Source organism: Myodes glareolus, chromosome 10 (genome assembly GCF_982192425.1).
Source record: "Myodes glareolus chromosome 10, mMyoGla1.1, whole genome shotgun sequence".
In the NCBI taxonomy this organism is placed as follows: domain Eukaryota; kingdom Metazoa; phylum Chordata; class Mammalia; order Rodentia; family Cricetidae; genus Myodes; species Myodes glareolus.
The window spans coordinates 25411610-25428678 of record NC_142035.1 but is presented as its reverse complement, the minus strand read 5'-3'; the positions used below and the strand labels follow the sequence as shown (position 1 = coordinate 25428678).

Genomic DNA, 17069 nt, shown 5'->3' with positions numbered 1-17069 from the left:
AGGTCCTACCGTGATTCTTCTCACGCGAGACCTTTCACAGCTGCACTGGCTCTGGCTTTTATGCCATGATGAAGATTGGTGAAGATAACAAGTCCAGGTTGTCCCCTCTCTTGTATGTAGTAGTCTTGTTGCCTGCCTCTTCTTAAATAATTGGGACTGATGCAGAAGTGGGGAGTCAGAGGTTTATTCTCTGAACTGGGGGAACCAGTGACCTTTTTGGTTTGGTGAACCTGCTTTACCATAGGACTCCCTGGCATTTCCCATGGTTCCCTTGAGAGGGAAGCTCTCTGAACCAGTGTTTGTCCTATGGATTGCTTTATATTCATATTTGTCCTGGCTCTTGGTGCTGTTCTTGCCCTTCGTGAGTCAGTTTTGCCAATAAAAGGTCTCAAACTGAGTGTAAATGGCTGTTTTGGTTTATGGATTAGATTCTGATTTTCCCTTCGTGTTCTTTGTGTGGAATTTCATCAGTTCTCTGCTTACAAATTTGATCAGCTGACTCTGCAATCAGGTAAAGCCTTCTCTGCCTCAAACTCAGGGTTCTCTGCCAAGAGGTTATAAAGGAAGTGAGTGTTGAAAACTGTTTAGCTATCTGCCATCCATCAAGTTTAGCTGTGGAGATCAAATTGACTCAGGGTGAATGTCCTCTGAAAATTGGACACCTTGGCATTAAGGGTCATTTGCTTGACTCCAGGGGCTGAATGGGAACCAGAAGCATCTTTTCATTTCTGGGACAAATACCCTTAGAGTCATCTGCCCTACAACTGCATGGCAACCAATTGCAATGGATCATGTCAGTTTCTCCCTGTGCTATCATCTCCCTACTTCTGGATCTGTACCCTCCTTTCTCTCCCCTCTGCAGTTTGTTATGAACAGAACTCTCGGGTGTGTTAAAGCAGTGGGTGTGACTTGGGATCTTACTTGCTCTTGGATTCTAAATATAAATTGAATTGTGTTTTCTCCTTCCCTCTGGACTTCCAAGTTCTTTTCAGTTTCACCTCTATTTCTTCTTCGTTCTTTTCTCTTTGGTTCTGTGGATGAACTTCAAAGCATCATGCATGATAGGCAACATGGTCTCCACTGAGCTATGCCACGTGCTCCACTGAGCTATGCCTCCAACCCTTGACCATTTCTTTTGAGTGGTCTCTGTAGCCATTGAACAATACTTTTAATCCCACCTGATGCTTTGCCTTGGTTCATGACCGCAGGTTTATGCCCTCTCTTCTAATTAAAGACATACTCCTTTTTTTCTAACAAAATAAAATATAAGTTAAAACAAAAACCATCATATCAAAGTTGGACAAATCAAGCCAACAGAAAAATAGAAGAGCCCCAAGAGCAGGCACAAGAACCAGAGACCTAATTTTTCATGCAATTAGGAGTCAGTCTCATAAAAGTACTAAACTGAGGATGATAGTATATATACAGGGGACTTGGTGTAGACCGCTGTAGGCCCTGTGCTTGCTGCTTCCGTCTCTGAGTTCATAAAGAGCTTTGCTCAGTTTTAGAGCACCTTGTGCTGGTGTCCTCCATCCCTTCTCTCTCCCCTCCTCCTGCCTCCTTTTCTGCAGGGTTCCTCGAGCTCTGAGAGGAGGGATTTGATGGAGACATCTCATTTAGAGCTTTGAGTTCCCAGGTCTCTGTCATGCCTGGCTTTGGGTCTTAGTGTCGTGTCCCTCTGCTGCAGGAGGAAGAAGCCTCTCTGATGATGGCTGAATAAGGTATCAGTCTATGAATATAGCAACATATCTTTAGGAGTCATTCCATACTGACCCTCAAATGCCCTTCAATTCTAGCTGTCTCTCCCCTCATTCCCAGCTCCCCTCTCCCTTCCTACCTAATCATCCTATTCTCACCCCACCCCTTCCATCCACCCATAAAATCTATTTCCCCTCCCAGGGAAATTGATGTGTCCCCCCTGATCCCCTCCTCCTATGCCTGTGTTCTCTGGGTCTATGGGTTAGCTTGGTTATAATTTATCTAATGGCTAATATCCAAATATAATTGAATACATACCATATTTATCTTTCTGGCTCTAGGTTACCTCACTCAGGATGATTTTTTCTAGTTCTATTCATTTTACTACATATTTCATATGTCATTTTTTAAACAGCTGAGTAATACTCTATTGTGTAAATGTACCATATTTTCATTGTCCGTTCTTCTATTGAGGGACATCTAGGTCATTTCCAATTTCTGACTATTATAAATAGGACAGCAGTCAATATGGTTGAGGAAGTATCCGTGTGGTAGGACGAAGTATCCTTTGGGTATATGCCCAAGAGTAGCTAGTTCTTGACGGATGACCTTGAGCTTATTATCTTGCTGCCTCTTTACCTCTTGAATGCTGAGGTTACAGACATCACAGTCACTGTTCTTTTGCTGTGAAGAGACACCATGACCAAGGCAGCTTATAAGGAAAAGTATTTAATTGAGGGCTTGCTTACAGTTTTAGGGTTAGTCCATTTCCTTATGGCAGGAAGCCTGGTGCTGAAGCTGCAGCTAAGAGCCTACATCTTTTTGTTGTTGTTGTCTCCTTGCATTTTAATTTTTGAAAATCCATTATAAATAATAGTAATAGGTTTAGACACCACAGAACAGAACAATTTAAGAGCCCACATCTTATCCACAAGTTACTGAAGGGAGGGAGTGGGGGAGGGAGAAAGGGGAAGAGAGAGGGCTTGGGGCTTGGTGTGGTAGTTTTGAAACCTCAAAGCACACCCACAGTGACACACCTCTTCTAACAAGGCCACACTTCTTAATCCTTCCTAAACAGTCTATCAACTAGGAACCAGACGTTGAAATATATGAGCCTATGGGGGCCATTCTCACTCAAACCTCCAAGCCTAGGGACTGAACCTATTGGTTTCCTATGTGCTAGGTAAGTACCAACTTCCATTTCCATTCCCTAGAGATTAACTAAGACTTTAGGATGATTCACAGCTTAACATTTACAAGCATACACACACTTGCCAGCTTCATGCAAGTATAACGATTCATCTGCTTTTGAATGCAGACTTTTTGTAGAACTTTTGTTTCTTGATAGTCTCCAGTCCCTGTTAGCCTTTGACTCCTGGGAATCCAAATTAACACCTTTGCTTGGGAGTATGCCCCATCCCTAAAAGGGGTCCAAACTTTGTCTCCATTCTGACAAGGTCCTCGTCTGGGGAGAAAGTCTCCCATTCATCACCCCTCTCCCCATACTCATTATTTGTATAATATTCTGTTAAATTTAGGCAGAAAGGACCTGCCCTGGCCCAGAACTTTGGGGAAGTTCTGCTTTGTCTTATCGCTGGCTGTGTCCTTGACTAGGTGAGGATTCCAGAAGCTAAGGATCAACCCCCAGTCCATTTTTCTGAACACAGCACTCAATACCAACCACCCTGCCCATGCCATGTAAATCTTAAAGATTGCTGTCTTTTTTTTTTTTTCAAGTAAAAAATTAGATGGTGGGTGTGATGGTGCATATGTGTAGTCCCAGCACCTTGGAGTTGGAGGCAAGAAGATCAGTTCAAGTCATATATAATGCCACCCTTGGCCGCATAGGGAGCTCAAAGTCTGGGTTACACGAGACCTTGTCTTAAAAAACTAAAACCAAGTAAACCAAAAGCCTAGATCTAATCGGTCTACTTCTCTTACTGGTGGAGCTCCAGAAAGCACCTTCCAAATGTGGAAACAGGACAGTCCTCATCCCTCACAGAAAAGATGAGCAAGTGGAAGTAGAAATTGAAGCCCAGCCAGCTCTTGGCCACCGAACAGGAGAAGGCTGGAACTGAGAAGGCAGGCCACTGCAGCCTTGGGGGAGCCTGGCAACCTGCTGATGGGAGTCACGGAGCCCAGCAAGTGCCAACACCCTGGCCATCCAAACAGGCTCAAAAATACGGTCTCTGTCAAGACCTGGAAAACTACCTCGGCTCCAGGGAGAAGACTAAAGGGCAAACCCTCCAAATTGGAGCAGTGAGAAGAAACCATCCCGCTGGAGGTCCTGGGCTAAGGGTCAGGAGAGACCCGTTTAGTGCTACCTACCCCGGCCCCGCCTCCCATAGCCCCGCCCCTCCCACCTCCCGCCACCCACCAGCTGCTGGGCTCCACTGCGAGTCTCTGGTCGCGTGGGGAGGGAGCAGTTTTCCTCCAACCTCAATCCCAGCGCCTTTCCTACCCACGCGCACGTTTGCCCGCCTTCCCAGAAGGTTAACGTCCTGCCCCACATAGCCCCAGCCGGTGCTTCCTATCTCCTCCCTTGGGAGACACTGTTCTCTGGGCTTCCTGATCTGGGCCCCCATTTGCTACTGCTCTGCTCTACCCTCTACTCACAGAGTAGCTTGGGAGTGCACCCCTGTCCCTAAAAGAGGTCTAATAAACCTCATCTCCGTTCTGACAAGGCCCTTTTTCCTGAACTGGCAGCAGCAACAGCAGCAGCAGCAGCAGGGAGAGCTAGTGCAGATAATTCTTAGACCCCAGGCTGTCCCCTGCCAAACTGTCACCAGCTGGAGCTCTCAGCCACTGCTGCCCCACCTTACCTTAAACTAAGTTGGGCAAGTGCTGCGGGGTACAGGAAACAGGGCAGGGTTGGGGCCCATCCGCCTTGCCTTCACCCGGGCTCTGGAACTTAGTGCAGTGACAGGTGCACACAGACAGTACCCATTACCAGGTGAGGCCCTATTTTCTCACTGAGTGCTGGGGCACTCATTCGCCCATCCCCACTTCCTGCTGTGCTGTTTTCCTTCATTCAGTGGGACACTCTTAGCTAGGGGCTAGCCTTGCCCCTTCTCTTTCACCTCCCCAAATTTGTGTGCTCCACTCCCACCCCCCTCACCGGCTTTACTCAGAAACTCCTTCTGGGCAGTTGTGTTGTTTTTCCCTTCAGGTTCATGCTTAGACCCCAACCACTGCTACTGCTGCCAGCACCAAATATTCATCCACAACCATCTGATTCTGTCAGCCTTTGCCTCCCCAAGGTACTTGTGAGGAAGGGGGGCTCTATACAGTGGGAGGGAGGGCCGATGTTGATGGCCAAGGGTGTAGGGGCTACCTTATCCCTAGTGGTTTGTCCCAGACTGAAAAAAATTTTTTTTTCCTCTCTCTCCCTATCTGTGTGTGTTAGAGGAATGCATGTCTAGCATGTACCTCATCCCCACGATCTCATCTGCCACGGATAACTGCCATTGAATTTAAGACCTTTTTTATTTTTTTAAAAAAATATTTTTATTTTATGTGTATGAGTGTTTTATCTGCATGTCTGTCTGTTCGCCATGTGTGCAGTGTCCAGGGAGGTCAGAAGACGGCTTTAGATCCTTTAGAACTGTAGTTTCAGACAGTTGTGAGTTGCCATGCCATGTTGTGTGCTAGAAATTGAACCCAGGTCCTCTGCGGGAGCAGTCAGTGCTTTTAGTTTTAGTTTTTTTTTTTTTTAATGTACTCGCCAACAACATTCACATATTTCACAGAACTGTACTCATAAACAAATACGCTTTTACAGGTCGCCCCCCACCCAGTAACACACCCTAGTTGTCATTTGTGTTTTTCTTTTCTGGTCCCTAAATGCTCTAAGCTTATCAGTCCCCCAATTTCCAGATATTTGAGCTTATTTCTAGCTGAGTTGTCATCAGGACTTACTTCGTGCCCCTTCCCTCCCTGCCCCTTGGCTCTTCCCTTCTCCTGTCCTTCCTTGTTGGCTGTCAAGAAACCACTGGAGAGGACTTTCTTGGCAGGTCTTCAGCGTTCCTCCCCATCTCCTTCCTTTTCGTGCTGAGAGCCTTCACGGCTGCCCTTCATCCTGGGAATTCAGTCTCCTAAGCCAGACACCTACGGGCTTGCATTCTCCTTGCTTTTTTCCTCACTGTGTTCTCTCCACTCTTCCCTCTCTTCCTGATGCTTCCTAGTAATCCTATAGCCATTTGGTCAGTCCCCTGGGTATGACAGTCTCTTCTCTTTCCTAGCTGGCTATCTGCTCTCTGAGAATGCCCCCCCAACTCTCATCAGGGCTGGGAACCCTGCTGGTCTGGTACCCCAATATCTTAGCATAGCACTAACCTCTCATTAGAAACATGCCCTTGATGAGAAGAATGCACCCTCTCCATGTGCTCTCACCGGATGTCACTGGAGAAGGTCCTGTCCCCAAGCTCCCTGGAAGGTTTTGGAGGGTTATGTACTTGAAGGCCATGTCTTTGACTTTAGATGTGTGTCTGCTACCTCTGGATCTCCTTCTCCTTGTTGAATGGCTCTTGGGACTGGCACACGACTGGCTAAGTCCCTCTAAATTCTACAGATCCTAGATTTTAGCTAGGAGTGAAGTAACCTGAGAAACTTCAGGGGGTTTCCGTGGGTCAGCCCCTTTCCATCAATTCAGGAAGGCTCCACTGTAAACTTAGAGAAGGTATCGTGGGAAAGGGGATGCTCGTGGACAAGGGCCAGTCATCATCTCCTTGGACCTTTCTCACTTCCTGTAGAGCTAGGACTAGGTCATTCCTGTAGACTTATTTTAAAGAAACTGTGATTACCCATTTTAGGTCAAGACTAATGTCTTCTGAGAAGTTTGGAGAGAACCCTCGACCTCAAAAGGTAAGAAAGCAACAAAGGGAGAAGGCATTTGGAAGTCACACAAAGTGTCACTTGCCAGAATACAAATTCACTGGCTTCCAAAATGTCACCAGCATACAAATCCACTAGCTACTGCACCAGGCTTGCAAACATAAATATTTTTGGGCCAAGCGGTCACTTAGGTATGCCTAACAAACAGGCTCCTCTTCCCTCTTTGCTTTCCTCCCTACTCCCACACTGAGGACTGAGCCCAGGGCTTCCAGTAAGCTCGGCAAGTGTAGCATTGACCTATATCCCTAGCCCTACTATTTTGTTTTGTTTTTGAGATAGTGTCTCAATATGTATCTCTTACTTGCCTGGAACTCACTGTGTAGACCAGGCTGACCTCAAACTCACAGAGGTCTGCCCGCCTCTGCCCTCAGAGCGCTGGGATTAAAGGTACACACAACCATGCCAAGCCCTACTTTAAAATTTTTTATTTGCTTATTATCATCATTATTATTTGAGACAGGGCTCCTTTTTGTAGCCTGGCTGACCTCATATGTGTGGCAGTCCTGCCTCAGCGTCACACGTGCTGTCTGGGGCTGCAGGTATGTGCTTTCATAGTCACATATTTAGCTTGGCTTCTTCTCTGAGAGCACAATATGGGCCAAACGTGACGTACATGAAGATATCAAGTCATAGTCTGTTCGGGGCCTATACTTAATTTTGTCTAGCAAAGCGGTGATAGTGGTGAGGTGAGAAATTTCATCAAGCCAGATGTATATCACATTATCTATCTCAAACCAGATGTATATCACATTATCTACCTCAGGCCAGATGTATATTGCATTATTTCAAGCTGGATGTATACGCATTATCTCAAGTTGGATGTATATCGCATTATCTCAAGCCAGATATATATCGTATTATCTGTTCAGTGCATGGGACTGGGAAATATAGAGATAATGCAAATTACAATTAATTTAATTGAATATGTCCTCATCTTCTTAAATCTCATTTCGAGATATATCACAAGAACCATCATCATTTTTTGTAAAGCCACTTTTCTGGGGTTTCATGTAGCTTCATGTGCCATTTAGGTCTTCAGAACTCTGCAGGCTGAGTGCTGTGGATTTCTGTTTCTCAAGTGAAGAAATCAGTGGCTCAGAGAGATGAGAAATGCCCAAGATAAAATAGCTTGTAAGTGGGAGAGCCTGATGTAATTCTAACCCACATCTCAGGACTCTGCAACCATGTGTTTCCTCTCATGCCTACTGTTGACATGTATAGACGGAGATGCACCAGAGTGGTAGAAACGATCAGAGTCTGAGGAGTATTAGGGGTGGCAGTGGTGGCTCTCAAGTGAATGTTAAGAAAAATCTCCTTAGAGAAAATGCTGATAATGGGGTTTAGCTGTGGGGTAGGCAGGCAGCACTATGCACAGCATACAAGGTGGGAAGTGGAACACAGGCTGTGTTGGACTAGTGGGGTGAGATGGGGTGCCTGGGACATAGGGTGTGCCTTGAAAGGAGGAAGCCCATTAAAGCTAGGTTGTGAAGGGTGCAGAATGCTAGACTTAGGAATGGGAAGTGGAGAGAGCAGACATGGAGTGTGTCAGAGCTGGGTAAAGGCATGACCATATTTGCCTCGTAGGAAGGTGACTGGTATCAATGTTGAAAGATGGACTGCAAAGGAAGGGCAGACTCTTTGGTTTTGGGGAGGAGATCATTGTGTTTGTGCTTGCCATAGCCAGAGTTTGGGGTGGGACAGGGCTTGGGAGATGAATACCAAGGAGAATGAACAAGAGGATCAGAAAGAAGGAGGCGAGGGAAGGGCTGAGGCAGTGTTGGCATTCCTAATGGGCCTTAAGTGCATGGGGAGAGGGTCAACTCCATCTGGCTTGTGAAGGCAGGGTTCTCTGCTTTGTTCCTTGTTGTTTGGATCCACAGTGCCTGGTGCTCAGTAAACAGGAGTTTGTGGCCATTCATGGAAGCCCAGCCATGTTTGCCCCTTTGGTGGGACTGAAGTCCATTAGAGTTCTAAGCTACGAGGGGTGTATACTCCTGTAATCCTAGCACTTGTGAGGCTGAGACAGGAGTATGTCAAAGCCACCTTGGGCTACATGTGATTTCCTGTCTCAATAACCAAAACAAACAAAAAGTTAGAAACAAAACAAAAAAAGGAGCCTGTGTCCTCTAACCTTGCTGACCCAAACATGGCACCCATAAGAGAACAATGGTTACCTGTTACCTCTCCATTGTCACAAGAAAGACTCTAGGACCCTTTTTCATCTTCATAGGATTAAAATATGTAAGAACTAGTAAGCAATATCCACAGAGATTTACCTTGTAAACAAGATGTGGCTCAAATATTTGACTCAGAGGACTGTCTGAGGGCCAAGTTGTGATCATATTTGTCCCAGTTGGCCCCTCCAGATGGATCCCAGGACAAGGAGATTTCTGACTCCCTGCAACTGACAAACAGTCTTAGCCAGAACAGCGAAATCCATCAAAGGACTCAGCAGTTTACTGAGATGCACCTGGCCGACCTACAGAAGTTGTTTGAGAAGGAGACAGATGAGACTGGAGGTACAGAAATACCGTAGGATGATCTCGGTGACTCCTGCCCTGGACCTGGTATCTGGGCTGTGTGCAGGGATCAGACCTGGTCAGCACTTTTGTATCTGCTATCCTCTTTAAATCTGGGTAAGTGGTGCGGGGATAGTGAATGCTTTTTGAGATCTTGGACGTTTTTAAAATTCCACTAGCCCAGATACCCAAGTCTATCCTGCTGCGTTTTGATGTGTTTTCCAAACATTTTCAGTCTGTGGTTTGTTTGTTATCAATTGTTGTACAGCAACAGTCCCACGTCTTAGTGTCTTACCCCAACTTGTGCTTGTGATCTCCGAATTTCCTGAGCAAGGACAGGGCTGAGCTGCCTTCCTGCTCAGGAGCCCCAAAAACCTCAGTTTTGTAGTCATCTGGGGCTGGACTTGGGAAGGCCTTAGGTCTAAGCTCAGATATGTTGTTCCAGAATTCAGATCCTTGCAGCTGTAGTATGGAGGCCTTTCATTTCTTTCTGACTGTTGCATGGAGGTTGCCCTCCACTCTTAGAAGCCTGGCCATGTGAGATTCACCAACATGGCAGCTAGCAAGGTAGAGCAACACTCACAGGTGTCACAATCTTATGGTCCTGGGACTGTGGAGCCATGATGTGATCCCTGTTGTCCAAAAGCGAGGGAACTGTAGGAGGGGGCGAACAGCAGGGCCCACCCTCCTGGGGACCTCTGTAAGTATATCTAATCTTCTCTTCAGATACTAATTTGTAGTAGAAACTATTCTGAGTCGAGACCTCCTTTACCAGATGTGTTGAGAACACGTACTTAGCCTCAGGCTGGGTAAAATCAACACAATGCACATTTTAAAATAAAGTGTGTAATATCTCATGAAATCAAGAAATAGTATTGATATGTGTTTGCATTTATACCACTGTGAAGTGAAAAAACTCTAAGCTGGGGACTGTGTATGTTATTACAGACCCTTCTTTTTCACATCGTTTTAATATCTGAGGGACTTGGCATGGTGCCCTGAAGCCTCCTATGCAAACCTTATTAATGGGTCCAAGTGTTCTATGACTGGAGTCATCCCTCTGATTTGCTTATTTACATTCCATGGGCTATAAATGATGTCTTGGGGACACCTTCTGCATACCAGACCTTTCTCCTTCTGGCAACTTGATTTCTGCCCTTTGGAATGATACTCCTGGAAATCAAATAGGAGTAAAGGCGTCTTTAGAGTTGACTATGGTTGCTAGTGCTGGGTCCATCTATTTTTCTGTTCATTTGAGTATCATAGCCACATTATGCTGTTTGGAGAGAGAGGGAGAGAGAGAGAGAGAGAGAGAGAGAGAGAGAGAGAGAGAGAGAGAGAGAGAACACAAGACAGAGAGACAGAAGCACAGAGAGAGACAGTGTGTGCACATGTGGAGGCTGGAAGTTGACATCAGGATGTCTTCTATTGCTTTTGCCTTATTTGAGACAAGGTCTCTTCACTGGATCTGAGCCCTGTAGCTTTGGCAAGGCTGATGGACAGCAAGTCCCCAGGACCCAGCAGTCTTTGCCTAGAACTGGGATTATAGGCATGTGCTGCCATGTCTGGCTTTGCATGTGTGTTCCTAGGACTGAACTCATACTTGCAAGTGCTTCACTACTGAACCAACTTCCCAGTCTGAGCTTTCTTATTTTTAAACATCTGGCCATGGTGTTAGCTTGGGGGAGGAGAATTCCCTCCACATTGATGGAAGGTTAGGAAATAAGGCTGTTTTTTCTCTTTAGACACCTTCAACAAGGCTATTGAGAACACGGGGCGGGGGGTACATACCATTTCCTAGGCACCTGGACACCAGCACTGGTGGACAGATGAGCAAGGTCATATCAGTGCCTTCCTGTTCACTGTGTGTCCTCCAGACCCGGGAGTTCTTACAGCATGGGAGGCCCATGACTCTGAGGAGACCTCCTAATCCTCACCTGAGGATCTGTTAAGTGCAGAGGCAGTTTTACTTTACCTGTCTCCCAGCAGCACTCAGACACCGTCTGTGTCACCATCCGGGCCTGGAAGGACCATGGAGCACTACTTGCAATATGTAAGCCTCTTGGCCCTAGCATTACATACTTGAGATGGGCCTTTCTCTAAGTCAGCACATGTTGCTCAGGCTTCCGTTTGACCATCAGCCTAGTAGGAGAGACTGATGACTGCAGCAGCACCGGGCTACTCTATATGAATAGGACAGGGCGGTGTGAATACCGTGAGCTCTGAAGTTCCTACCTGTCACTACCAACCTACTGGCTGTGTGACCTTGACCTCGGGCAGGCAGCCTCAGTTTCCTCAGAGTCCTCCCATAAGTGGCCAGCATTCCTAGAATGCAGAGCTGTCACTTCTCAGGGACTAGTGTTTGTTGAGTGCCCAGAACCAAGTGACAGAAGGGCTCTTGTGTGCTTCCAGAGGTCATGGCGGAGTGGGAGACAGTGCATGTGGCAGACAACTAAGAAGCCAGGCAGCAGGGATGGCAGCCTCCTCAGATGGCCCTTAGGAAGAAAGGCGTACTTAAACTGCAGAGCCCGGGGCATCAGGCTGTGAAAGGCCCTGTGGTGGGCATGGGGGTCCTGATAACTGGAGCCGACTACAGAGGGTATGCTGGGAGATGAGTCTTGCTGAGTGGAGCCAGATAGTGCATGGCCTTCGCGCCACGGCAGGGGGCCCAGTTTTTGAAGGGGTTTTAGAAGTGATTTTTGAAGGCAATAATTACATTAAAAAAAATTAGACAGGGCCAACTGACACCCAGCTCAGGGAGAAAGTATTTTATGCTGGCCTTGCTTTTCTCCTTTCTTCACCTTCTTCCCCTCTAGGTAAAGTATGCTATTGTTGTTATTATTATGTCTTTCTGAAACAGGACCTCTGTAGCCCAGGTTGGCCTTGAACTCTGAACTTTCTATCTCCGCTCCCCCCACCATGCTGGAATTATAGGCATACACTATTATATCTGACTAAAAACTGATATTTTTATAAATGGTTTTTGAAAGATATATTTAATGTACTGTGGTAGAGAACCTGTCAGCATGTGTGAGGCCCTAGATTAGGATCCATGGCCCCGAACTGCTCTGTATCTCTCTCCCCGTGTGGTTGTTTATACCTGGCTCCCCATGCAGGGGTTGCTGCTCATCACTTGCACCAGAGTTCACTGCTTATTGTCTGTGGAGAGTTGATGCTGTAGTCTGTATTCCTTGTTTAGAATTGGGACCTGGTCTGTCCACCCTCCCTCCTGCTATGGGGTCAGCACAGTGGCAGGTGTTCATGAGGAATGCCTGAGTGTGTGCCAATGAGATGGGAAAGATCACTGGGTGATGGCAGAAGCATCAGGAATCAGCCGGCCTGTGCTAAGGTGGATGCTGGGGCCTTGAGGGAAGGGTAAACAGGGCCAAGTTCGTGACTGGTGTGAGGGGTAGGGGAGGGGCTGCTTCTTAAGGCACTGCACCTCTGGCTGGAGTTCTCCCATCTGCTTCCCTTGAGAGGGCCCAACTGACAATCATAGGCAGGTAGCAGACAGAGTGTCTAGAGTAGGGTGCCTGTTCCCTGTGGCCTGTGAGGGCCAGGCAGCTGTGAGTAAGCACCGGTGTTTTTCTCTCCTGAAGCCCTGAACAAGGAAGGTTTCATCAGGATCATGAAGAAGATGCTAAGCAGCATGTCGGAGGAGATGCTGGAGGTGCTGTTCCTCAAGGTGGACTCAGACTGCAATGGCTTCGTCACCTGGGTAAGGAGGGTGCCCTGCTGCCACAAGAAATCGGGGAAGGCTAGAAGGTCCAGCCTGGACCTCTCTGTGGAACAAGCAGAGACTTGAAGATGGGTGGCAGCAAGTATCAGAAAGTCAAAACAGACTCTGGTACAGTTAGGGCACTTACTAGGTAGAGGTAAGCTGCGTATCTCTGAGGGGTCTCCCTTCAGGCTTCTGGGAGGTGGGCTCATTAGCTCTCACATTGAGACCCCTGAGGTACACCTAACTTTCCTGTACTTCAGAGCCATTCCCTCCTGGTGTAGGGGATCTTTGTCAGTACTGTGATGGTATTATGGCCCTTTCTTGTCACTCAGGTACAGGCAAGCTTGTGGCTGTTGACTCTGAGACTGTCAGGTCTTCATAGTGTAGTAATAATGCTGACTTTAAACACCTTGCAATGTTGAACAGCACATTTGGCATTGAGTCTGCAGAAATGTGCAGAGCCTTGTGGGAGATTGGAGAGACTGATGGGAAGATGATGTTGAGGCACTTGGTGTAGTCCTCTGTTGAAGTCTCACAGGATGCAGAAGGGTAGAGGCTGGGAAGCTTGAGGCTCAGAGTCATTAGGAACTTGGTTTCAGTGTTGCAGAGTTGACTACCATCAGACTTCATGTTCAGACCTGAGTGTGCCGCAAAGGTCTATGGGTAACTGCCTATGAACACCTCTTCATGGTTTGGATATAAGGTTCCCAGCATTCTCTGTCTACATGATGATTCTTGCCACCTCTTCCTTTTTGTAGTACTAGAGGTCTTGTGCATGCTAGGCAAGCATTCTTTCACTGAGTTCATCCTCCACCCTCCTCCATCTATCCCTTCTTTCCTACCCCCTTTCTCATTGAGATGGCTGCTTTGTTGTCCATGTTGGTCTTGAACTCTTGGGCTCAGATGATCCTTCTGTGTCAGCCTTCTGAGTACCTGGGACTAAGATGTGTCACCATCCCTGGTTCCTATTTCTTATTATAGCTTCGTAGGTTTGAACCTTGACCATGTTTTAGTGAGGTTGGTCACTGGAGCCCAGAGTGGCAGATATTTGTAGGGTAGGTGTACCCGCATAGCTGTGAACCCTCCCTACTGATAACTTGGTCATGGACATGAACAAATCAGACACAGTGCCTCAATCAGATTATATTCTGTTTGAACAGAGGTGACCGGAAACTTTCTATAGGCAGCCAGGTGATGTGACTGTGGCCTAGGGGTGCTTGTCCCATTGAGATTCAAGCACAGGCTTGTTGGTTGGCTACTTTCCTGGGGGGGTACTCAGAGGACAGCATTCAGAGCCACTTGGAGGGGGCTGTAGAGAGAGGAGGGAAGACACGGTATGCCAGGTTTGGGTCCCTAAAGGCAAACATTAAGACCACTGCCAATGCTTTTTTTCCCTTGCTTTGTCTTTCTGAGACAGCAAAAGTATGTGGATTATATGATGCGTGAGTTCCAGGGCAAGGAGGAGATGAGGAAGAGCCAGTACCGCCTGCGCTTCCACCTTCCCATGACCGTCATCCCCCTGTAAGAGCCTCTTCCCTACTGCTGAGTGTGATGGAAAAGTGCTGGTGCTGCCCTCCAGGGAGCCCCTCCTCAGTCCATGAGTCACCGGCCCAACCAAGGTGCTGGCTGGCCTCTTGTCCTTCCAGCTTGTCCTTCACATTCTGTAGGTGGTCATGATGTTAAAGGTAGGTGGCTTGTCCCCCTTTCACAGATAAGGAAGTCAAGGCTCAGAGAGGCCAGTCTGATGGCTTGCCCAGGCTGTTCTATGTTCTCTTCACCACCTTTCCTGCACACTGCAGTTTCTCTTGTTACCCTATATGACCAGTGCTGAGTGAGTCTGGCAATTTTATCCTCGGAGCCACAGATGGCTCACATATGTGCAGCTAGGATTCTCCTGTGAGGTAACAGCGAGGATGCTGGCCAAGCTGCAGAGGTCTTGCTGAGCCTCAGGAGAGGGGGGTGGCTAGAACTTAGTGACTCTGGCTTGTCTCTGCCTGACCTTCTACTTACTCTGCTTGTGGCCCCTCTACCCATGGTATCCACTGGAGCTTGGCCTTGGAGGACTTCTCTAGCAGATGAACCATAAGGGTAGACCATACAGCTTTATTTAATACAAGTTTTACATCTTCATGGGGACCTTCATAGGGAAGTGAAAGTGCTAGAAGCTGTATGTCCTGGGTGTTTGTGTGCTAGGTTTGAGGAAGAGTGGAAAGTTATGGGGCAACTGCTTATTTGATTTCAGAGATGGGTCTTATGTATCCCAGTTTGGCTTCCAACTCAACATGTAGCTTGAACTTTTGATCCTCCTACTTCTGACTGCTGAGTGCTTGGATTATAGGTATGCATCTAGTTTTATGCAGTGCTAGGGATCAGATCCAGGGTTTGATGCATACTAGCTAAGCACTCATTCAACTGAGTGCCTCGGGGAAATTGGATTAAAATTTGGAGGAGTCGGTGTAATAACTGGAGGAGACTTGGCCTGCCTATCCATGCCCATTCCTCCCTGTGTCCTTGACTTTTCAGAAGTAAAGTTGTAGCTGTACGTGGAGGTGTGTAACCAGCACTAGGTGCTAAGGCAGGAGGATCATAAATTCAGGGTCCGCTTCAGCTACAGGATTAGCTGGAGACTGGCCTAGTTTACAGGACACACTGTTTCAGAAGAAAAAACAAACAAAAAAAAAGATAAGATTGCTCCCACCTGGGATCTTATGGTGGCAATATACTACTTCTCAAATGCATTTAGCTGAAAATATTCAATAGTCCAAAGTGCCATGCTTTGGGTGGAGTGTCTCAAATTTCATCAACCTTTTCCTTTCTATGCTGTGGCCTTGTCTCCCTTTTTGATGTTCCTCCCTCTAGCATCCTAAGGACAAGGGGTAGTTTGTTGGCTTGCAGTGGTTCTCAACCTTCCTGATACACGACCCTTTAAAACAGTTCCTCATGTTGTGTGATCCCTAACCATGAAATTATTTTTGTTACTACTGCATAACTGTTATTTTGCTACTATTACGAATCATGTAAACATATGATATGCAGGATGTCTGTGACCCTTGTGAAAGGATTGTTTGACCCCCAAATGGCTGCAATTCACAGGTTGAGAACCATTAGCTTAGAACATGCCCCTCTGCCACCAGGGTCCTTGAACTGGGCTGTCTATGGACCCTTTCTCCTTTCCTGGATCCACCCTGGGCTGGAGCACCAGCAGCCTTGGCTGTGTGGCCAGGGCACTCGCTCCTGTGGAGCAGTTTGGTGAGCCACATTTGTAGTCTGGTGAGAGCAAGCTGTAGGTGGGCCTGTTCTCAGAGAGCCACACCTGATGCAGGCTGTGGGGGAGCAAGACCTAGAGGTTGTCTCTGCCTTGGGCAGCCTGGAGCTTAGTGGAGAGGGCAGTTTAATGGAGATCATAGAAGAGTAGCTTGTAAAAAATTCTGGTTGGGAGTTAATTGGGGAGCAGCCAATTAAAAATGAATAACGAGAGATTTTATAACTGTAATTTTGACATGAACATTTGGCTTGATGTAGCTTCTCCTTTGCTGGTCTTTGTTTCTTCAGATCTCAAGAATGTTTAAAATCTGGGACACTAAATTCTCAGGAAGCTTTTCCCCTTATTTGCTCTAATTTATTTCCACAGCTTGCAGCTCAAGAGGGATCTGATCTGGTAGAGAAAGTAGCCAGAATAGCTAAACACTGTTTAGCTAATTATTTTTAAAAATCTTTTTGCTTTTGTTTTTTTGAGACAGGTTTTCTCTATAGCTTTGGAATTTGCCCTGGAACTAGCTCTTGTAGACCAGACTGGCCTTGAACTCACAGAGATCTGCCTGTCTCTGCCTCCTGAGTGCTGGGATTAAAGGCGCGTACCACCACCGCCTGGCTAGTTAATTTTATGAGGAGGGGACTCTAAAAGTCGGTTCACAATTACCGAGTCTGCCATTACTGAGTCTGGATTGAGCACATACCCAAAACACCACCCTCTTTGATCCCTTCACTGTCCAGAAAGAGAGAGGCACAGTCACTACACTGATGAGGAAACAGACCTCCCCAAGATTTTATTCCCAGGGCAGCGTTAACCAAAGGCCTCACATCTCTATTCCCCACAGTCTTTGGTCCTGATAGAAAGGGAATGAAGTAATGGAGAGAGAGAGAGACAGCTGGGAATGTTGATCACCTAGAAATAAGCTGATGGCAGGAGACAGGGAGACTCACAGCTAGACATACATGTCCCTGGTCCTCTGTGAAAC

The 17069-nt window shown here is 47.0% G+C and overlaps 1 protein-coding gene across 4 annotated transcripts in view; it reads left to right on the top strand.

Moving 5' to 3' along the window:
* The first annotated feature begins 4532 nt into the window (after window positions 1–4532).
* Efcab8 (EF-hand calcium binding domain 8) overlaps window positions 4533–17069 on the top strand; it is a 63087-nt gene continuing 50550 nt past the window's right edge. For 3 of the 4 annotated variants that reach the window (XM_087911089.1, XM_087911088.1, XM_087911091.1), the window contains exons 1-5: window positions 4871–4958; window positions 6510–6561; window positions 8945–9110; window positions 12710–12828; window positions 14249–14352. In XM_087911089.1, coding sequence (XP_087767215.1) covers window positions 6520–6561; window positions 8945–9110; window positions 12710–12828; window positions 14249–14352 — 431 coding nt within the window. In that variant the 5' untranslated portion in view covers window positions 4871–4958; window positions 6510–6519. Of the gene's footprint in view, window positions 4652–4867; window positions 4959–6509; window positions 6562–8944; window positions 9111–12709; window positions 12829–14248; window positions 14353–17069 lie in introns of those variants that run through there. The other variant, XM_087911090.1, reaches the window with a different exon arrangement.